Source organism: Poecilia formosa, unplaced genomic scaffold, assembly GCF_000485575.1.
Source record: "Poecilia formosa unplaced genomic scaffold, Poecilia_formosa-5.1.2 Scaffold56, whole genome shotgun sequence".
NCBI classification, from domain to species: Eukaryota; Metazoa; Chordata; class Actinopteri; order Cyprinodontiformes; family Poeciliidae; genus Poecilia; species Poecilia formosa.
The window spans coordinates 2169740-2187943 of NW_006799995.1; the positions used below are offsets into that span (position 1 = coordinate 2169740).

The window sequence follows — 18204 nt, forward strand, 5'->3', positions numbered from 1 at the left end:
CTTTCCAATTTATGTGAAACATATAACATTATTTTAACAAGCTTGCAAAGTCGTTGGATGTTTCAGCTTCTGAGAGTGCTGACCACCTGACCGTGTTACTGACTGTATTGGTCAGGTTTGCGTGCACAAACCAGAAAGTCAAATTCCTTGTTTGCGCACACAAACCTCACCAATACAGTCAATTCAGATTCTCATTTAGAGAGAGATTGATCTGCGGTGCAGGACGGTGGGGGTTCTGACCTTTGAACTTGTGTTTTTTCTTTCCTCTTTCTCTCTCTCTCTCTCTCTGCCTCTCTCCCTCTCTCCTCACTCACACACCCTGCATCTTGCTCTCGATGTTAGACCAGACAGTGTTGACTTAGAGTAGGCCTTTACAAGGTGTTTCGGAGCAAGTGTGTACATGCGCCCCGGCATTGCCGTCTATGTCCGGGCATGCCATAATTAGAATGTCGTACCATTTTTTGGGTTCCCATCCCTCTTTTCCTTCTCCGCTTCTCTCCCCTCATCTCAGTGTATCATTCCTCTCTCTCCACACCAGTCCTCACCTTTTTTTTCCCCCTTGTCCTGGCAGCACATGTGCCTTGAGTGTGCGGTAGAACATGTCCACTGATGCACACCTTGCTTGAGGTCTGAGGTTATAGGCTATGCTCCTGCACTCTGCGGTGCTCTGTTGTGTTTGGACGTTTGACTGGCGGAAGATTTGATAAATGAGACCAATGCTCTAGAGGATGTACTACGTGAAAAAGAAGGTAAAAAATTTTTTCTTTAAATTTTCTTTGGCTGGTAGTTAATTTTTCTAGTGCAGTTTCTTGACGTGTCTAAGTCAAAAACAAAACAAAAAAAATCTGTTTTGTTTTTAAAATCTAGATTATTTTTACTATTACTTTCACTTAATTGTATGGATTGAAGATACATCAAGAAAATTACTGTTGATGATCATTGTGCAAAGTGAACGGGTGAACTTGTTTATGTAGATTATGATTTTTTTTTAAATTATTCTTTTGTGTGTGTTTTGTGGACATACTACGACAGAAAACCCTAAAGTAGTTTACGAACAGCCAAGTTTGGCCCTAAAATAAAGTCATTAACACTTATTTTTACGTACAGCACATCATCGCTCTTCACAAACACTCTGGAGAGAAAAAAATGGGAAATGGCATGCACTTTGGCAAACCTTGTCATGTCTGTGTTGTACAACATGCATCACATAGCCACAAGGACCTCTGTACGACCGCCCTTAAATTGTACGCAACTTTGAGTGTTATGATGTGTTCATTTCACCAAAAAATGCAGATGTGGGACACCTACACATAAAGCATCACACACAGTGCAAACACAGATATCCCTCTTCTCCTGTAACCCGACCTCCCTTAAGCTTCCAAAACCTCTGTCTCTCTCGCACCTCTAGCTGTGTCCTCCCTCTGCCTTCCTGCTCCCTCCCTTTTTCACCTGTTTGCTTCTCTTCCCTCTTGGCTTCTCCCCCCAGTCCCAGTACAACTTGCTGAGCAGCAGCATGGAGAGCCTGGGGAGCCGCGCCACGTCCGCCAGCCCCTACAGCTCCGAGAACACGTCTTCGTCGGCCGTGCCCACCCCTTCGCCTTACTCCCAGCCCAACTCCACCTTCGAGGGCCTGTCCCCTGCCCCGGCAATCCCCTCCAACACCGACTACCCGGGGCAGCACGCCTTCCAGGTGTCCTTCCAGCAGTCCAGCACCGCCAAGTCCGCCACATGGACCGTGAGTAGACAAACACACACACACACGCACGTTTGAGGCCTTGACATGCAGTTCCCCTGTCTGTGCATGCAGGAGCTTTTTTTTTTCTCTTTCTGTCTCAGCGTTAGTCACACACTCATCAATATTCACACGGAGACACTCATTCTCACACATTCAACCCAGCCAGCACGTGTGCAGGCATGTTGAGCGCAGGCAAAAGCGGGTCCAGTGATTTATCTTGTCTTATATTAAAATTTTTAGAAATCTGCCTGATTAGCACAGCAGAGAGAGTCTCGTCCAATAGAACTGCTTAGAAACATTTTGTCCTAAGTGTGTGCCACTGACGCATTCTGTCATAGTTTTGAGAATATTTAAATGACGTCATTTAATATGCATCTAAGAGTCGTAGTAAATATGCGTTGGTGCAGATGACATGGTAGCAATAATAATGAATGACTAACACGATCAAACTTGGGACGATTTGAGATGTGCATCGTGGGAAACCGAAGTTTAGGATAGAGGGAAGGCCAAACACAGTCTATCATGCAAGCCTTTACAGATCTTCATCTGATGATGATGCCTAACCTTCCATCAAACATAGGTTTAGGACAACATCACATATGTATTGCTGATATAATCAACACATTGTGTGGAAAATGTTCCATGAGTAGCAGAGCTTGAATAAGTACCAATAGATAATTATCAGCATGTCAAATCTGTAAACCTTTTTCTTTTTTACTGCTCATGAAGTGCATCAACTCTCACCGTATTCTGTTTATAAACCAACATCCAACTGCTTGTAATTTGATGGTTATTTATTTTAGTTTAGCAGAACTGAGGTGCAGGTTCAGACAAATTCTTTGAGATCCAAATGGGGGAAAAAAATGTAGTTTCTTAATATCTGTTCTATTCAAAGATACTAATTATCCAAGAACCTATTTTTGTTGTATTTTATTTAGAGTAAGAAAAAAAAAAAGAAATCTACAAAAACTGAAATAAACATGTCAGACCAGAAAAAAGTGGAACTCGGCCAAAAAGTCTTGATCGTCATCTCTCTTTGAGGATCTTCCCTGACAGAAACCAAACCGAGGATATTTACATTAGAAGCATAAAGGAGTATAAGGTGATGTGACAGTGGTGAAAGACAGGTGAAATGGGAGCTGCGTAATTTGTCATCAAACCAATGAGAAACCTCTCGCTGGAAAGGTGTCACCTCCGACTGTCACACAGTTGACCTCCCTGAAACAAGAGAAACAAGAGACAAACCGCTCTCCCCTCACTCTGTGTGTGAGGCTGAAGTCCTCGGGGGCTGTGTGTTTGCTTGGAGTAACCATGCGTGATGGACTCCTTCAGTCTGTCCTCGGTGATGTAAGAAGATCCTGCCTCGGACATTAGAGCGGTGGTCTTTGACCCGCCACTTTTCTTTCTCTGTCTTTTCCTTCTTCCTCGTTTTAGCACGCACTCATGGCTGTCACCTCTGGCGCCCAGAAGTTTTCCTTTCTATCCTCTGATCAATTCTGTCTCCCTGTCCCCTCTTTGTCTCCTTTAAATCTCTCAGCCACATTGCATTCACATAACCCAAAAAACAACAGAATAATAAAAATAATAATAATGAACTGGAGAAAAATAATGCAATGAGCCAAAACCAGATCCCTCTGTTTGCTTTTAAAATTTGGTGTTTTCATCTGATACTTGACAGAAATGATAAAGAATAATTTCTATCAACTATTTTAAGAAGATTTGAAGTAAACAGGCTTAAGATCCTTACACTGCTGGTGTGCTTACCAACCTACTAAACTACGCAGATTACTTTGAATAATAAAACAAATCCTACAGTTTGAATTCTCACAAAGTTCAATAGACTCGTTTGATATTTTACACATCTTCAGCCAAATTATTTTTAAACTTCTGCAGTAAACATTAACCTCTTGTAAAGGTTGCTGACCCCGGCTTTACACCGCGTTTTGTGCACGTGCCTAAAACGGATCAAATTCCCAAAACGTCTCCATGAGCGAATCAAAGATGGTTCGTTTGCTATTAGGTTCGATTCAGTTTGCTTCAATTCAGCTTTTATTATTTATTAAAGTTTACAACAAATGTCTTCTTAAAAAACTTTGCAAAGTTTAATTCATAAAAAGAAAGTATCGAATCAGTTTAATAGAACCCAATCATCAGGTTCAACTTTATCCGCGTACGTTCCAATTTGAACCTAGTTATTCGTTATGCAGTCAAATTTAGTTTACGGTGCCAATTGGCACAAAGATGTCAACCTAAGAAAGTCCAGCTTGTGGTTTTGGTTACTCACTTTGCATCATCCCCTCTTCCTGCTCAACTCCTTCATGACAGAAAGAAACCTCCAGCTGAACCTGGATCAGTTTAAAGCTGAATAAGTTCATACATTCACTATTGAAACACTTTCAAAATGTCAACTTGAACGTCTACCAAACATCACGACAACTTTGGTTTTCGTTGTGTAATGTTGGCAAAAAGTACTTGTTGACGCTCAGAGGGAAAAAAAAGAAGCATTAGTTCTTCTTGGGTGATTTTTGTTTTTCTTTGAAGAGATAAACTGTTTTGCTATCATCTCAAGAGAAGACACAAAGGAGTGTTTGACTGGAAAATGACTTTTGCTGAAAATGGGGATTGAGAAGATAACCTGTGATTATTTTAGTGCCTCCACTGCCATTAAACAAGGGGATCAGAGTGAGAGATTTAATCTTTTATAAAGCTTTGCTCTGTCTTCTGGGCTTGGCGGTAGAATTGGAGAAGCAAAGCAAAATCAGGATGGAATGAAAAACAAACTCTTCTTGAGCTATGAAGCAATTCTTTTCTTTTTAAAAACCAAATAAACTTGCTGCTAAGAATTTTTTATGGAAATCTGCTAAGAAAAAGAAAGCATATGTAGTCTCTTCCAATAGTGTCTGCACCCTGTAAGCTTTTCAAAATATTTTTATCACATAGACTTCAATGTATTTTATTGGGATTTTATGGGATGGACTCACCCTAACCCTTACCCTACCCTACCCTAACCCAAAGTAGCACATTATCATGGAGTGAAAATAAACGCACACATGGTTTCAAACACTACTATAAGTTAAAACTTTATTCATTTTAATCTTCTATTTATTTTTTTAGACATGAAGACATAAACTTATGTAAATATATCTGCACAAACATTACTGTATATCTAAAATAAATTAAAATAATTCTAGATGGAAAAAAAAAAGAAATCTACAAATGCACATGATCTGTTCCAAAAGGAAAATAGTGCAGCAGAGCTATTTTTTTTCTGTCCCTTTATTAACTTGTTAATATCTTAAAAATTAGACAATTGTAATATTGCACCTAATTTTGCTTGCTGTGTGTATCTTGCGTGTAAAATCTGAGTGCTGTTCATTTGGATTCAACCTCCCTGGGTGGAGACTTTTTATAACCATCTTTCTCTGCAGCTACAGCTGAAAGTCTCTTTTGAGGTGCAGCCATGTTCAATGTTATTAGAATACTATTGTAAAATTAATTTCTTTTAGTAACAACTTTCACTCAAACACATTATTTAAATTAATGAGACACAGACTGATGTTTTTGAGTATATCTTTTTGCTAACTATGATGATTTGCTGCTTAAAGGGAATGAAAACACAATATTAGATCAGAATAATGGCAAAAAACATTTTAATACTTCATAAAAAGCATATTTAATATCTGCTTAAAGGTTTTTGTTTTCAAAACGTGTTTTTAATCTGACAAACGAGCTTCATCAAATAAATAAATATTCTGATTAATTGAGTATGACTGTTGTCCCTAACAACTTTGTATATTTAGAGATTAATATGCTTGCATATTCCGTTCTTGAAAATACCTCAAGCTCAGTCGATGAGATGGTGGAGAGCTCTAAATAACAGCTATTTCAAGTCCTGCAACGTATACTAAATTGTACTTAGGTCTGGACTTTGACTGGGCCATTTTCGCACATGAATTTGCCTTGATCTCATGTATTCTGTTGTAGCTCTGCTTGTTGAAAGATGTCTAAAGTCTTATGACTTAGCACTGCCCTTAACATTTTTCATTATTGTTATTATTTTTTAAATCTTAGAAAAGTTTCTCTGCGGATACATATAGTCACATTGCTAAATATAGTCAACCATTTAAGTCTATGCTCATTCCTTGTAGCCTCAGGTAGTGGGGAATGCCAGCAGGGGAATATTGACTATAATCAGTTGCCTCTTTTCCCAACTCTTTGCCTCCCACTAAGACTGGGTGGCAAGGCATCGCTTTTGGAGATTACAAGAAATTGAGCTACCTGTTGCATCAAGCTTTTATTGTTAAATCCTTTCCTCTCAGGTCTTCAGCTCCAGTCGTGACGAAATGTTAGATTTATGGCCACATACCGATGGATCCACCATTAAAAGAGGGCAGAGAACAGAAGAACTGATTCTTCCCCCCCCCACCATCTTTCATAATGTTTCCACACACCATAATCCCATCCAAGCCCATGTTAAGCCAGTCTGGTAACCCCCCCTCCTTGTCTAGTCAAGACAACACACATTAGTGATAATAGCTCTGAAACTCTGCCGCTCTCCTGCCTCTTAAAGATGATGCCTTAGCTTGGATGCAGACGAGCGTCACCGCGACTGGAAATGAGATCTAACACCTCAGCATTGTCAAATTACAAGACCTTTCTCCATACTTTCAGACTCAGCATGTGTGTGTGTGTGTGTGTGTGTGTGTGGGTGTGTGTGCGCGCATGAAAACCGCATGTGATGGGAGTGGGTTGTGTGTGTGATGCGGCTGAAATGCAGGCTCCAGCATGTACTTCACTACAGCTTGTGAGGAGCTCCTCTTCCCAGCTATTAGCGTCTCTCCGTTAGGACGCAGGTCCCAACAAGTCCTGCACAATGCATCCTTCCCTTACTTTCCAAATACATCATTCACAGCCACATCACCATGCTTTCTCTGCCAAGCAATGAAATCTGGGAAAACTCACTTGATACACACGTGTAGGCCTCTAGAGAAGAGTCTACAGATCAAACAAATATGGGAATTTATGCTTAAAAGTTGTTGGAGCAAATAGATATATTTGTACCCCTGGCAGAGTTAAGTTAAAAGAAATCTCTTATTTAGTAAAATAATTGTCAACATACAGTTTTTTAGATAAAATGTAGAAAAAAACTCCTTTTATATAGTTTTTGCAATATTTCTTTTAGGATCCCTGTCTCATTTCCTGACGGAAATAAAGTTCTTGGTTGAATAAAAATTTTAAATCTAAATTCACCAGAGGGATGAATAACGTAGCACTTAACCACATACATAATCAGTATTTTATTACTAACATTTACAAGTGATGGACTGTGGTGGCCAGGTCAGTTTCTTGCATTAACATCACTCCAGGAAGCTGCTTCCTGCTGCCCCCGCTGCATGTTACAGGATGTTATTCAAATTCCTCAAAATGTCTAAGTTTTTGGTTTTCACAAATGCAGTCAATGATTTATGAAATGCAAATTGAGGGTAGAGTAATTTCGCCCGTTTTTGCATATATGTTATTTTAAATTGGTCTTATTTTTTTTCTGTCAGTTTATGTAAAGCATAAAAGTGAAAAGAAAATAATTAACTAAGACTACAAATAGTCTCTTTTCCATTTTGATGTACAATTACAAAGCAAGTGAAAATAGCCATTCTACACTATGTGGATATGTAAAGTATCCACACTCTATGGTGATTCTAAGTGTGAGTTTGAAGGTGCACAAGCTTTTTTTTTATATTTGTCAGCTGAATTTGCAACAGGCATGCTGCTGCTTGTGTACATGGATGATGGTCTGGCAATTATCACCTTGTCTGCAGGAGCCTGTCCTGACCTGCCTTCAGTGGTCCTCTATGCAGAAGAAAGGATGGATTCCTCAATCTGTGGCAGCGCTTTTTAAAACTGACCGTGTTTTTTTTTTTTCCTCGGCTATTATAAATGTCTCTGGTTCAGTTTTATGAACAGTATGCCACTAAAAGAACAACAAAGCTTAATTTGGTACAATGTTTGTTGCTAAAAATGGTATTAAATGCTACTAAAGAATGAATCTACAGCACAGTGGGTAAAAAAGAACATTTTACATGAAACTATTGGCATTATTTTCATTTGTGACAAGTTTGTCAGCTGACTATAATTTGGAACGGTTTGTGTTAAGATAATTAAAAAGGAAAAATATAACATTTATCCTAATTTTACCCTCTTTTTACCAATCCTAATCAATTTTCTTTCTTTTCTCTCCAACATTATCTCCTCCCTTCAGTACTCTCTGTGATCTGAAATAAAGCTTGGTTTAGTCATCGCTCATAATCTCTTGTCTGTACATGAAGATACAGGAGCTGCAGCAGATTCTTGTTTTTTTTTATTATTATTGCTTGCCCTATGACCACAATAATTATCCAGTGTGTGTCAGTGTGTGTGTCAGTGTGTGTGTGTAGGTGTGTGTGGGAGAGAGTATATATACTGGTGACCACAATAAGGAGCAAAATATACTCTGGAAGGATAAAAACACAAAAATGTATTACCACTTTTCCTTTTTATAGTTATTACATTTAATATTTGGTCAGACTAATTTAGAAAAAAAAAACTTTGCTGCTGAAATCAGCTTTACGTAACCATACGTACGGGAGACAAGGAGTAGTGAACTGCAGAATCTCTGAGACAAAAGCACTTTTTTTTATTTCACATTATATGAACCACTTAATTATTTTTTTCTTGTAGATTCCTTATTCTCTTTTAAATCATGTGGGGGATCCTGAAAACATACAGAATTCAAATTAATTGCATCGAAATGCTGAAAGTGTGAAAAAATACGAGACTTTGTTGGAAAAACAAAACCGGTTGAACAAAATCTAAAGACATATATTCTGATTACTGGTCACTTATTACAATCTGATTTGAGTTCAGTCAAGCCATTAAAAACTCATTTATTGTTAATTTTAAGATCAGTAAAAATAATTTCTACAACATAGAACACAGTCACCACATCTGATACCATCTTTAGTATTTAACTTACTGCGCTTTATGATTTCTCGACGGTTCATTTTCTTTGATCCTTCACATTTATGTTCCATTAATTTCTGTCGGAAAGCAAACCAGTAGTTTGAACATGAAAAGTTCAAAATTCGGTAAATAAAATGAAACGTATTTATTTGCAGTATAGAGGGCCTGTTGAGACTTGTTAGGGAAACTTAGGTGGAGTAATGTTGTGCACAGGTATTTCCATCGTTGCCATTGCTCATGGCTAAGGGCATGTGTGTGCAGTTTGGTTGTCAGGCCCCTCTTACCTGTGTATATGGATGTGTTTAAGGATGTGTGTGAAATGAACAAAGAGGGCATTTTATGGGTGGGCTGCTGTTTTAAAACAACCCGTCATAAGTCAGAATAAGTTAGCTTAATTATGCTGATTGGTATGAAGTTGGTAGCAGTGTTACTGTAGCAGTGTTACAGTAAGAAGGCCCAGGGTTCGAATCCTAGTTTATGGTTTTCTGCCTGAAGTTTGGATGATCTCCCTGGTTTCTTTCCAAGTGCTCTGGCTTCTTCCCATAGTTCAAAAACATCATTGTTAGGTTACCTGGTTAGTCTAAGTGGCCTTTATGTGTGAGAATGTGTTGTCGGTTGCTTATCCTATGTGTTGCCCTGTGACGGACTGGCAACCTGTCCAGGGTGTGCCCCACCTCTCACCCAATGACTGTCGGAGTTAAAAGCTCAAAAGCACAGCAACTTTTCAGTAAGACGTTAATCTTTCTTGCTGCCTGCTGAAAGTCTTGATCTCTTCCCCTGTCTTGCAGTCTGAATGAAATGTAGACACGACTTCACATTTCACAGAGTTTTCAATAAAAAAGTTTTTTATGTTTCTGTGATTTATCCATTTTTCTTTTTTTTACTCTTTTGTTTCCTGGAGAAAGGGCATCGACGCAGAAGAGTTGTCAACTCAACCTTGTAAACTTTACAAGCGGTGTTTTGCGTGCTCATGCAAAAATCAGACTTTTGAGGTAGTGAGTGTCACTAGGACTTTACCACTCTCGACTACATCTGTTATTAGACCCAAAATGTCTCAAAAATGCATTGTTCATAAAACTCCACTTCCAAGATGAAACAGTAGGCCGGTCCTTGTAATGTAAAATGACTACTATTATTTTTGGAATTTGTCAAATGATTCACTTTTGAAAAGATTATCATTGGAAAATAATAGGTAGAGATGAATCGTGGCTGTTATTTTACATTTACAGATTTCATCCAGAGCAACTGGATGAAATCTATTAATTCTGTGGGTCTATTAATGTTTTTTTTTCTTGTCTTCCATCTATAAAATAAGACAAGATTCCACCCTCATGTTTTTGTATGCTACATTACAGATCTAGAGCTGCATGTACTTTATCCCTCCTATGGGAGGTGCTATTTTATGTGCTTTTTAGCACATCATAGCATGTCTGTACAAGCCTGAACAGACTTCTTAGATTTTTTTTCCTGGAAGGTTGTAGATTGAGTTGTGACATGCTGAGCCTGTTTTATTTCTTGCTAAGTATTTTTATGCACGTATTTCTGCCACTTACACTCTCACAAGCATGTGTGTACATGTGCAGACGATTGTAAACTAAGGGATTGCAAAAGATTTGGCTTTAACACGATCAGCATATATTCTTTTTGAGTTTTTTTTGTTAAGAGAAATCAACTTGAACGACTTAAGAGAAAACATTGTTTCTTTTAGCCTGCTGATTTCCAGTTGTTGTTTTTTTTTTTTTATACTTCTGGTCATAGAGTATGGCCTCCGCAGTCTGCGGTTCACGAACAAATCCAGTCAGTATTCTGTAATTTATTTCTAGTGATAGGCTTACATCAGATCACATATTTTTAAAATAATCTTCAGGTAATAATTGGTTAACAGTTCTATTTGTTTCTTTCCCTGCAGAATCTTGTTCTCGTTCATATTTGCGTCAGACATGTTCTTTTGTTTTTGCTGGTTTGTCTGCACTTGCATTCAGTTTTTCAGTCAGTGAATTAATTTCTCCACACTTTGAGACATTTTTGCGACAACAATGCTATTAGTGCACTGTGCTAATTTCACTCATTGGCTGTTATAATGTCGTGTGTCTGTGCAATCACTGTGACTGTTATGTGTAAAACAGTTTCACATTCAAAATGCATTCAATGTAAGATGCAAGTTTGCTTTCAAAAAGAAAGAAAAACATGCCGTCATGTTACAGATGTTAGTATAACATATCAGTTGAATTGTTCCCAGAATATGTAGCTTGGAAATCACTTTCATTTCTGGTCATTCATTTTCAATTTCCTTTCTTTTTTTTTTTTTTCTTAAAAACTCAATATTATTGTTACTATTATTATTCTATGGGACTAATTTCTGGTATCTCGTTTTTTTTCTAGTACTCTCCTTTACTGAAGAAACTCTACTGTCAGATTGCCAAAACCTGCCCAATCCAGATCAAGGTGTCGTCCTCTCCTCCTCATGGGAGCATCATCCGAGCTATGCCAGTCTACAAAAAGGCAGAGCACGTCACAGAGGTCGTCAAAAGGTGCCCCAATCACGAACTTGGACGGGAATTCAATGATGGTATAACAAAGCACGCTTTACATTTCACATGACATCATAATATTATGCGAAATGTAAAAGAAATGTAGCAATAAAGCTCAGTTTTGTTTATTAGCGCAGTTCAATTGGTTGATTTTGAGCTGATGTCACAGTAGTCACTTCAAGGGATTTATACTGAATACGCTGTGTTTGGACGCAAGTCAACAAACTAAATGCTTACTGTCCCCTCAGGTCAAACAGCTCCAGCCAGTCACCTGATCAGAGTAGAGGGAAACAACCTTTGTCAGTATGTGGACGATCAAGTCACTGGCAGGCAAAGTGTCTTTGTGCCCTATGAGGCTCCGCAGGTTGGTGCTTCAACATTTCCGTGAATAAGTGAGACACACGATGAAATGCATTTAGTTGGATGGATGAGAACTGAAAACACACAGCCAAGAAATGTGGAGATGAATAGAAAGACATCATCTGTATAAAGGGAAACTTTATGTGATCTCTCTAAATGATCACATATCCTCTTTAAGTTGTGTACTTTAAGTAAGTTCTTGTGACAGGAAAGTCTCAAAGATGTTAAATGAACAGGAAAGGAAGAAAAAAGCAAGTGAAAATATGTGGCAGTCTTTGAATGCTTTTGTATTTTCTACTGAAATTAGAAACAAATTAAAATTCACAAGTCGCTTAGTCAAGATCATTGCGGAGAAAAAGAGAATTTCACTCAAGTCCCTCGAAGTAGGCACATCTATAAATAAAGCTTCCGGGCGTGTGCAGACATGAACGGGCATCATCATGTCTGTGATTGCACCTGTGGAGGGCAATAAAAGGCACGATTGTCTCTTCTCACATCAAAGTGCACTACAACACCTCCCCCTGGTGGTTAATTAATGTTATGAACATAACAGCTTGAGGAATAATTTTGAAACTTTTCTGAAAGTGTCAGACAGACTAAGACAGTTTAACCTAAATATGTTGTGCTGTGTTTCAGGTTGGGACTGAGTTCACTACCATCCTTTATAATTTCATGTGCAACAGCAGCTGTGTGGGTGGGATGAACAGGAGACCAATTCTCATCATCATTACTTTGGAAACCAGAGAGTAAGTCATTGACACAAGACTCCCCACGATAGCTCTTCTTTTAAATTACACTGCATTTAGACTTAAATGTGTTGATCTAAGTCTAAATGATCTTTTGATGGTTATGTAAAAGTCAAAGTGTTGACAGGTCTACAGCAGAGCAGAGCAGAGGAGAAACTTTTCAGTTCTTCTACTGTCATTTTAATTCAGTTTATATTGGACCAGTTAAAGTTTTGCCAGCAAACATGTTCAATTCTGTGATTGTCTCCGTAGTGGCCAGGTGTTGGGCAGACGATCATTTGAGGGTCGGATATGCGCATGTCCTGGCAGAGACCGTAAAGCAGATGAGGACCACTTCAGGGAGCAACAGGCCCTGAATGACAGCGTGGCCAAAAACGGAAGTGCCAACAAGCGCAGTGAGTTGATAAAAACGAATAATGTTCTATGTGCTGCTGAGACATTTCAAACGTCAAGAGTGGCTTTGAATGTTTTTTTTGTTGTTGTTGTTTTTTTATTTTTTTGAGTTTTTAAAACCTGAATGACATTGTTTTCTGATGTTTTGCAGATTTTAAACAGAGTCCACCAAATATTTCCAGTCCACATATCAACATAAGAAAAAGACGGCATGGAGAGGAAGAGATTTACTATATTCCTGTAAGAATTACTTTGACAGATTTTTCATAAATGAAAACCTTTTGTCTACATCTGATCTTTTAGCAATGTAAGCTGTCAAATTTAATCCAGCAATAGACAAGTCTTCGCAGACATTAATTTATGATTGCCTCTTATTTTCTTCACAAAATCACAGCAAAATACAAAACAGATCTCGAATCAAACTCATGTTACGTTGTTATGACACAGAAAACAATTGCTCTGGATTTTTAAATCTTATTTTATCTATAACATTCCCAACATAAAGTTGAAGTAAACTGACCTAAAGCTAAAAACACAATTTTAAAGGAATTTACACTTTTCATAAATATCAGTAAAAAGGAAAGGTCTCAAGCTCAGGTATTCCTTAGTTCTTGGTGTGCTTGGTTTTAGCACCCCCTGCTGTACAAACTGGACTCTGACACCTCTTAAATGTGATAGTAGTTTGTCAATGGTACTGACTATTGATCATCATTATTGCTGATGCTGTCTTTGTGTGCAGGTTCGTGGGCGGGAGAATTTTGAGCTGCTGATGAAGATTAAAGATAGTTTGGAGCTGGTGGAGTTGGTACCGCAGCCTCTGGTGGACTCCTATAGACAACAAACACAACAACAGCTGCTGCAGAGACCGTGAGTTCAAATAAAACATACACATGCTGCAGCTGTGCATGGATTATGGCTGAAGAAGAAAACATTCATTAGCACTGCTCAGTGCAAAAACAAATGTGATAGCTAATGTGTAAATGCTCCTGAGACATTTCACTGTTTAATTGTTGAATTATGCTGGCTGGTTTTGGTTTTTGTTGATACTTTTTACCACACTGGATCTCTTTTGGGATAAAAAAAAAAAAATGTATGTATATTTTTGATATAAGGTCATCTACGGATGCAATACAAAACTTCAATTTATCCTTCGTTTTGTTATTTTCTTCCGACAGGAACCATATAGCATCCCCCTCCTCTTATTCTCCGTTGTCCAACATGAACAAGATGCATTCACACAGCGGCCTCGGGAAGACGCAGTCCCTCAACCAGATGGTGGGGCACCAACCTCAGCAGCATCCCAATGCCAACCCCACCATTACTCACATGGGTAAGTGTTTACAACACTCTCATGATCTGCCATTAGACCTCTAGCGCATCCAGTGCAAACCCAGTGAGGCACAGTTCCTGATCATTCCTCTCTTCCCCGTAGGTCCGAGCATGCTCAACAGCAACCACATGCAGGGTAACGGTGACATGAACAGTGGCCACAGCAGTCAGAATATAGTGTCTGCTTCCCACTGCAGCCCGCCACCTTATAACCCTGACCCCAGCCTTGTCAGGTACCTCACCCTGCAGTGACACTCCTTCTTTAGCCAACTGTAAAAGGCCAGCCGGCAGTCAGATGCACTTGTTGGGTTAAATGTGAAATAGTGGGATGTTGATGCTTCAGTAGTTACTTTTTCTTTTTTTGGCCATGTTTAAGTTTACTTTTTGCCAGGTGATGTCTAAATGTAGACAGTTTGGTGTGACTATGGCTGCTTTACAAAAGCTTGCAATGACAATGCAAATCTCTTTACCTTATAACTGCCGCCATAATGAAGGTCCAGCTTTTAAAAATATATATTCATATTTTTTTTTCTATTATTATTATTCTCTCCCCATAATTTGGCCGTCGTATCGTCTAGCATTCTGCACCCACTATGGAACTGATTTTAAAATGCTTTGTGGCGACCACGGAGGCACAAACCTAAAACATCAAAATGTCTGTTTATGTAGCACAGCTGGTCAAGAGGTGTTGACCTTCATTATGCCTGCAATAGCATTTTGTCGCTGTCGGGCAAAAACTTTGTGTCTCTATTTTCAATTTTGTTGTGAGAATCAACTCAGTTGTTGCTCTCACTCTCCATTCCTCTCTGTGGTTCCATTGATAATTACTGAAATGCATCGATGAGCATGTCACATGTGAGTTAATTTACATTTCCTGTAGAGGTCGATTTTTTTTTTGGGAGTTATGAAATTTCTGTCCGACAGCAACGATTTGTTATTAGTTACGAACTTAGATCTAAAATCCTTCATTTTGTCACTGTGTATACAGTCTGGCTTTGCAATGCACTACTGCTATTTTTCTATAAAGGAAATGTTTAAGTTGTATTAATTTAAAGCTTTTTTTCCACGTTCTTTTTTTTATATATTTTGTTGAGGATAATGTGTCAGTGCAGTCCCTGGTCTTTAAGATATATTTGACAGTTTTGATACACCATCCTTTTGGTTTTTTTGGGGGTGGGGGGGCTGTTTTGAATATTTGAACAGTTACAATGTACAGTCAAACTCTTTTTACAACCTCTTTGTATTACCAAGACTTTTAACATTTCATGTATTTATAATAAAGGTTTTTCAGCAAATCAAGAATGTCCTCATGAATCATTAATACAAATGCATGTGTATGCTCTTGCTTCCACCGCATCTATCATGCCGTGTAACTTTGCATAAGCACTCGATAACAGAGTTGTGCAGTAAATCTGTCACTCAGTCTCAAAATAAATACAGAAATAAAAAAATAATAATGATTAACAATTGAGCAAAGAAAAATTGACACAAAATTATAAAAATTGTGTACTTCTACAGTCTTATTAAATCAAATATAGTCAGTAAGGTAAAGTTTCGATGTTCCTCGTTCTGCTAAGGAATAATTATAGTTTACAATAGTGTTTAAATAATTAATGCTCATATTTTAGTCCTTCCTTCAGCTGTAGTTTTGGTCTAAGAAGCCCTGCTTTTCTTTCCATACAGTTTTCTCACCAGTCTGGGTTGTCAGAACTTCATTGAGTACTTCACCTCACAAGGCCTCCAGTCTGTCTACCATCTCCAAACCCTTACAATGGAGGTAACTACTCTGAAATTAATCATTTACCTGACACACCTTTATGGATTTGGCTTTATAGAAAAGAAAAAGAAATCAAGCAAAGAGCACAGCACAACAAAAACACTAAACCTGCAATTTGCTTAATAGCTGACGTAAAGTCTCATTGCTTTAAATGTTGTCACTCCCCATAAACACATTTTTATTCAACCACAAGAGGGCACTGTAATTATTCTGCTTTGTGCTTTTGCGTTATTACAATTTTACATTCTTGTCTGTGCCTTCCCCAGGATCTAGGTGCGCTGAAGATACCCGAGCAGTCTCGCCTTGCAATCTGGCGAGGTCTGCAGGACATGAAGCAAGGAGCTGTTCATCAGCTTCCCAACCCCACCCATCACCACGAATACCACGGCCAGCAGCTACTTCGCTCCAGCAGCAACATGGCAGCCTCGGCGATGGCAGCCATCGGGGCCGCAGGCGGGGAGCTGCAACGTCAGCGAGTCATGGAGGCTGTGCACTTTCGTGTCCGCCACACCATCACAATCCCCAACAGGCCTGGCGTTGTGGGGCCATCGGGGATGACCCCAGCTCCTGATGAATGGGCTGACTTTGGTTTTGACATGCCTGACTGCAAAGAGTCCCGAAGCAAGCATTCCATCAAGGAGGAATTCATGGAGAGCGATGTTCACTGAGACTGCACTTTTCTTTTTTTTTTTTTTTTTATGTCAACATAATTAATTGCTTGTTTGTGCTCCATCAGGATGTCTGGTGGTTTCGAAAGTTCTGATCTTTCCCAAAGAATTAACGTCCATTTAAATTGTTGGATTATTCTCAATAGCTTTAAAAATGATTTTCCTCCCAGGATAATTCCACACATGCGAAGTAAATTACAGATATAACCATGACTTTTTAAACAGTATACCTACAACTGTTTTTTTTTTGTTTGTTTTTTTTTTTCCCCGGTCATAATGTTCACATGTAGAAAGCCAGCCACCAGTTTGCAAGTTTTACAGGGTATTTTTATTTGTTTGCATGGAATTTCTTCTCAACTAAATTATTTATTTTATTTTCAGTTTTTTTCCTAACTTGTACAAATGTATATAGAGTATGTTGTAAATGTTTTGGAATAGATGTGGGTAAGAGTATTTAGATTCTAAATGATGCCGTATGAACCAAATGTTTAGGACTGAATAGTAAGTCAATGCTATGGCTACAATACCACAGTTATGTATTTTTTTTATTAACTATGACAACATGAATAACTTTTAATTGAATATGTTATTCATTATGTTGGCTTCAGCTTTACTTGTGTATATGTTAACAAGTGTTATGGCTTTTACTATTTAATATGCTGTAGAAAATACTGTGCTTGTCCTTTATTTTAGTAACATATCCACAAACAGCAGAAAAAAACAAAGCTTCTGAAACAGTATTATATTCAAATGACTGGATTTTAATTTGTTGTGTAAATAATAAATTAAGAGTAAGATCCTTGTTCATCAAGATGGATTTTCAGAGTAGCTTGAAAGTCCTTGCAGCGTAAGGTTGCCATGTGTTGAGTACTGCAAGAATAGCTAGTCTTAAACCATTCTTCAATTATACAAAGACTGAAAACCTTTCCTCAAAGCCCTTTTAGTATACTAAATGAATGCCCAGTTACTCAAGGGAAAAATATTAAGAAGAAAAGAAGATGGCTTAAGACATTTTCAAAGCTTTTTTTTATTTGTGTGTGTGTGTGTCTTTATGGTTCTTTTTTATGACTGCATTCCAGTTTTTGTGTCGATTTCAAACCAACAATAAAAAATTGTTTGATACCATCACATTTATGTGCAGAACTTTGGTCTGCACCAAAATAAAAACCTAATTTACAGCCAATTTCTAAAATCCTTAGAAAATGGCTTCTTTTTGAAGACTCCTCAGTGAGAAACATAATGTTACCTACTCACCACTGCATGGTCTAAGAACAAGCACTTTAATGCTTTAAAGTTAAATGTCCAAATGATCAGTATTAGGTAAATGAAATTTCAAAATGTAAATAAAAATGTTTTGCTTAAATATTCTGATCAAATATCCTTTCTCTTTTGTACTAGTTTTGTAAAGCGATGTAAGATGTTCTTCAGTGTATTTTGCTAAACACAGTGTTTTTCTTTAAATCATCATTTTAAATATTTCCCCTCCTTAATGTCTCTCCTTATTATACTAATAAAGAGTTTCAACTCGCATGTCAAGTTTTCAAATATTTTCTCATTACTGTATATTGAGTGATATTATGCAAATATCCATAATTTTATATATATAAAAAATTCCCCTCTCACCCTCCGTGGGTGGTCTCTTTCATCCTCTGAGCTTGGGTCCTCTACC

At 38.0% G+C, this 18204-nt stretch overlaps 1 protein-coding gene across 2 annotated transcripts in view; it reads left to right on the plus strand.

The window, feature by feature from the left end:
- Positions 1-17146, plus strand: part of tp73 (tumor protein p73) — a 35102-nt gene extending 17956 nt beyond the window's left edge. Inside the window, exons 1-12 of one of the 2 annotated variants that reach the window (XM_007553397.2) lie at positions 400-749; positions 1487-1735; positions 11114-11300; positions 11511-11626; positions 12259-12368; positions 12621-12763; positions 12913-13001; positions 13501-13628; positions 13937-14091; positions 14194-14323; positions 15774-15867; positions 16134-17146. In XM_007553397.2, the coding sequence (XP_007553459.1) occupies positions 729-749; positions 1487-1735; positions 11114-11300; positions 11511-11626; positions 12259-12368; positions 12621-12763; positions 12913-13001; positions 13501-13628; positions 13937-14091; positions 14194-14323; positions 15774-15867; positions 16134-16535 (1824 nt within the window). In that variant the 5' untranslated portion in view covers positions 400-728 and the 3' untranslated portion in view covers positions 16536-17146. Of the gene's footprint in view, positions 1-399; positions 750-1486; positions 1736-11113; positions 11301-11510; positions 11627-12258; positions 12369-12620; positions 12764-12912; positions 13002-13500; positions 13629-13936; positions 14092-14193; positions 14324-15773; positions 15868-16133 lie in introns of those variants that run through there. The other variant, XM_007553398.2, reaches the window with a different exon arrangement.
- The last annotated feature ends 1058 nt before the right edge of the window (positions 17147-18204 follow it).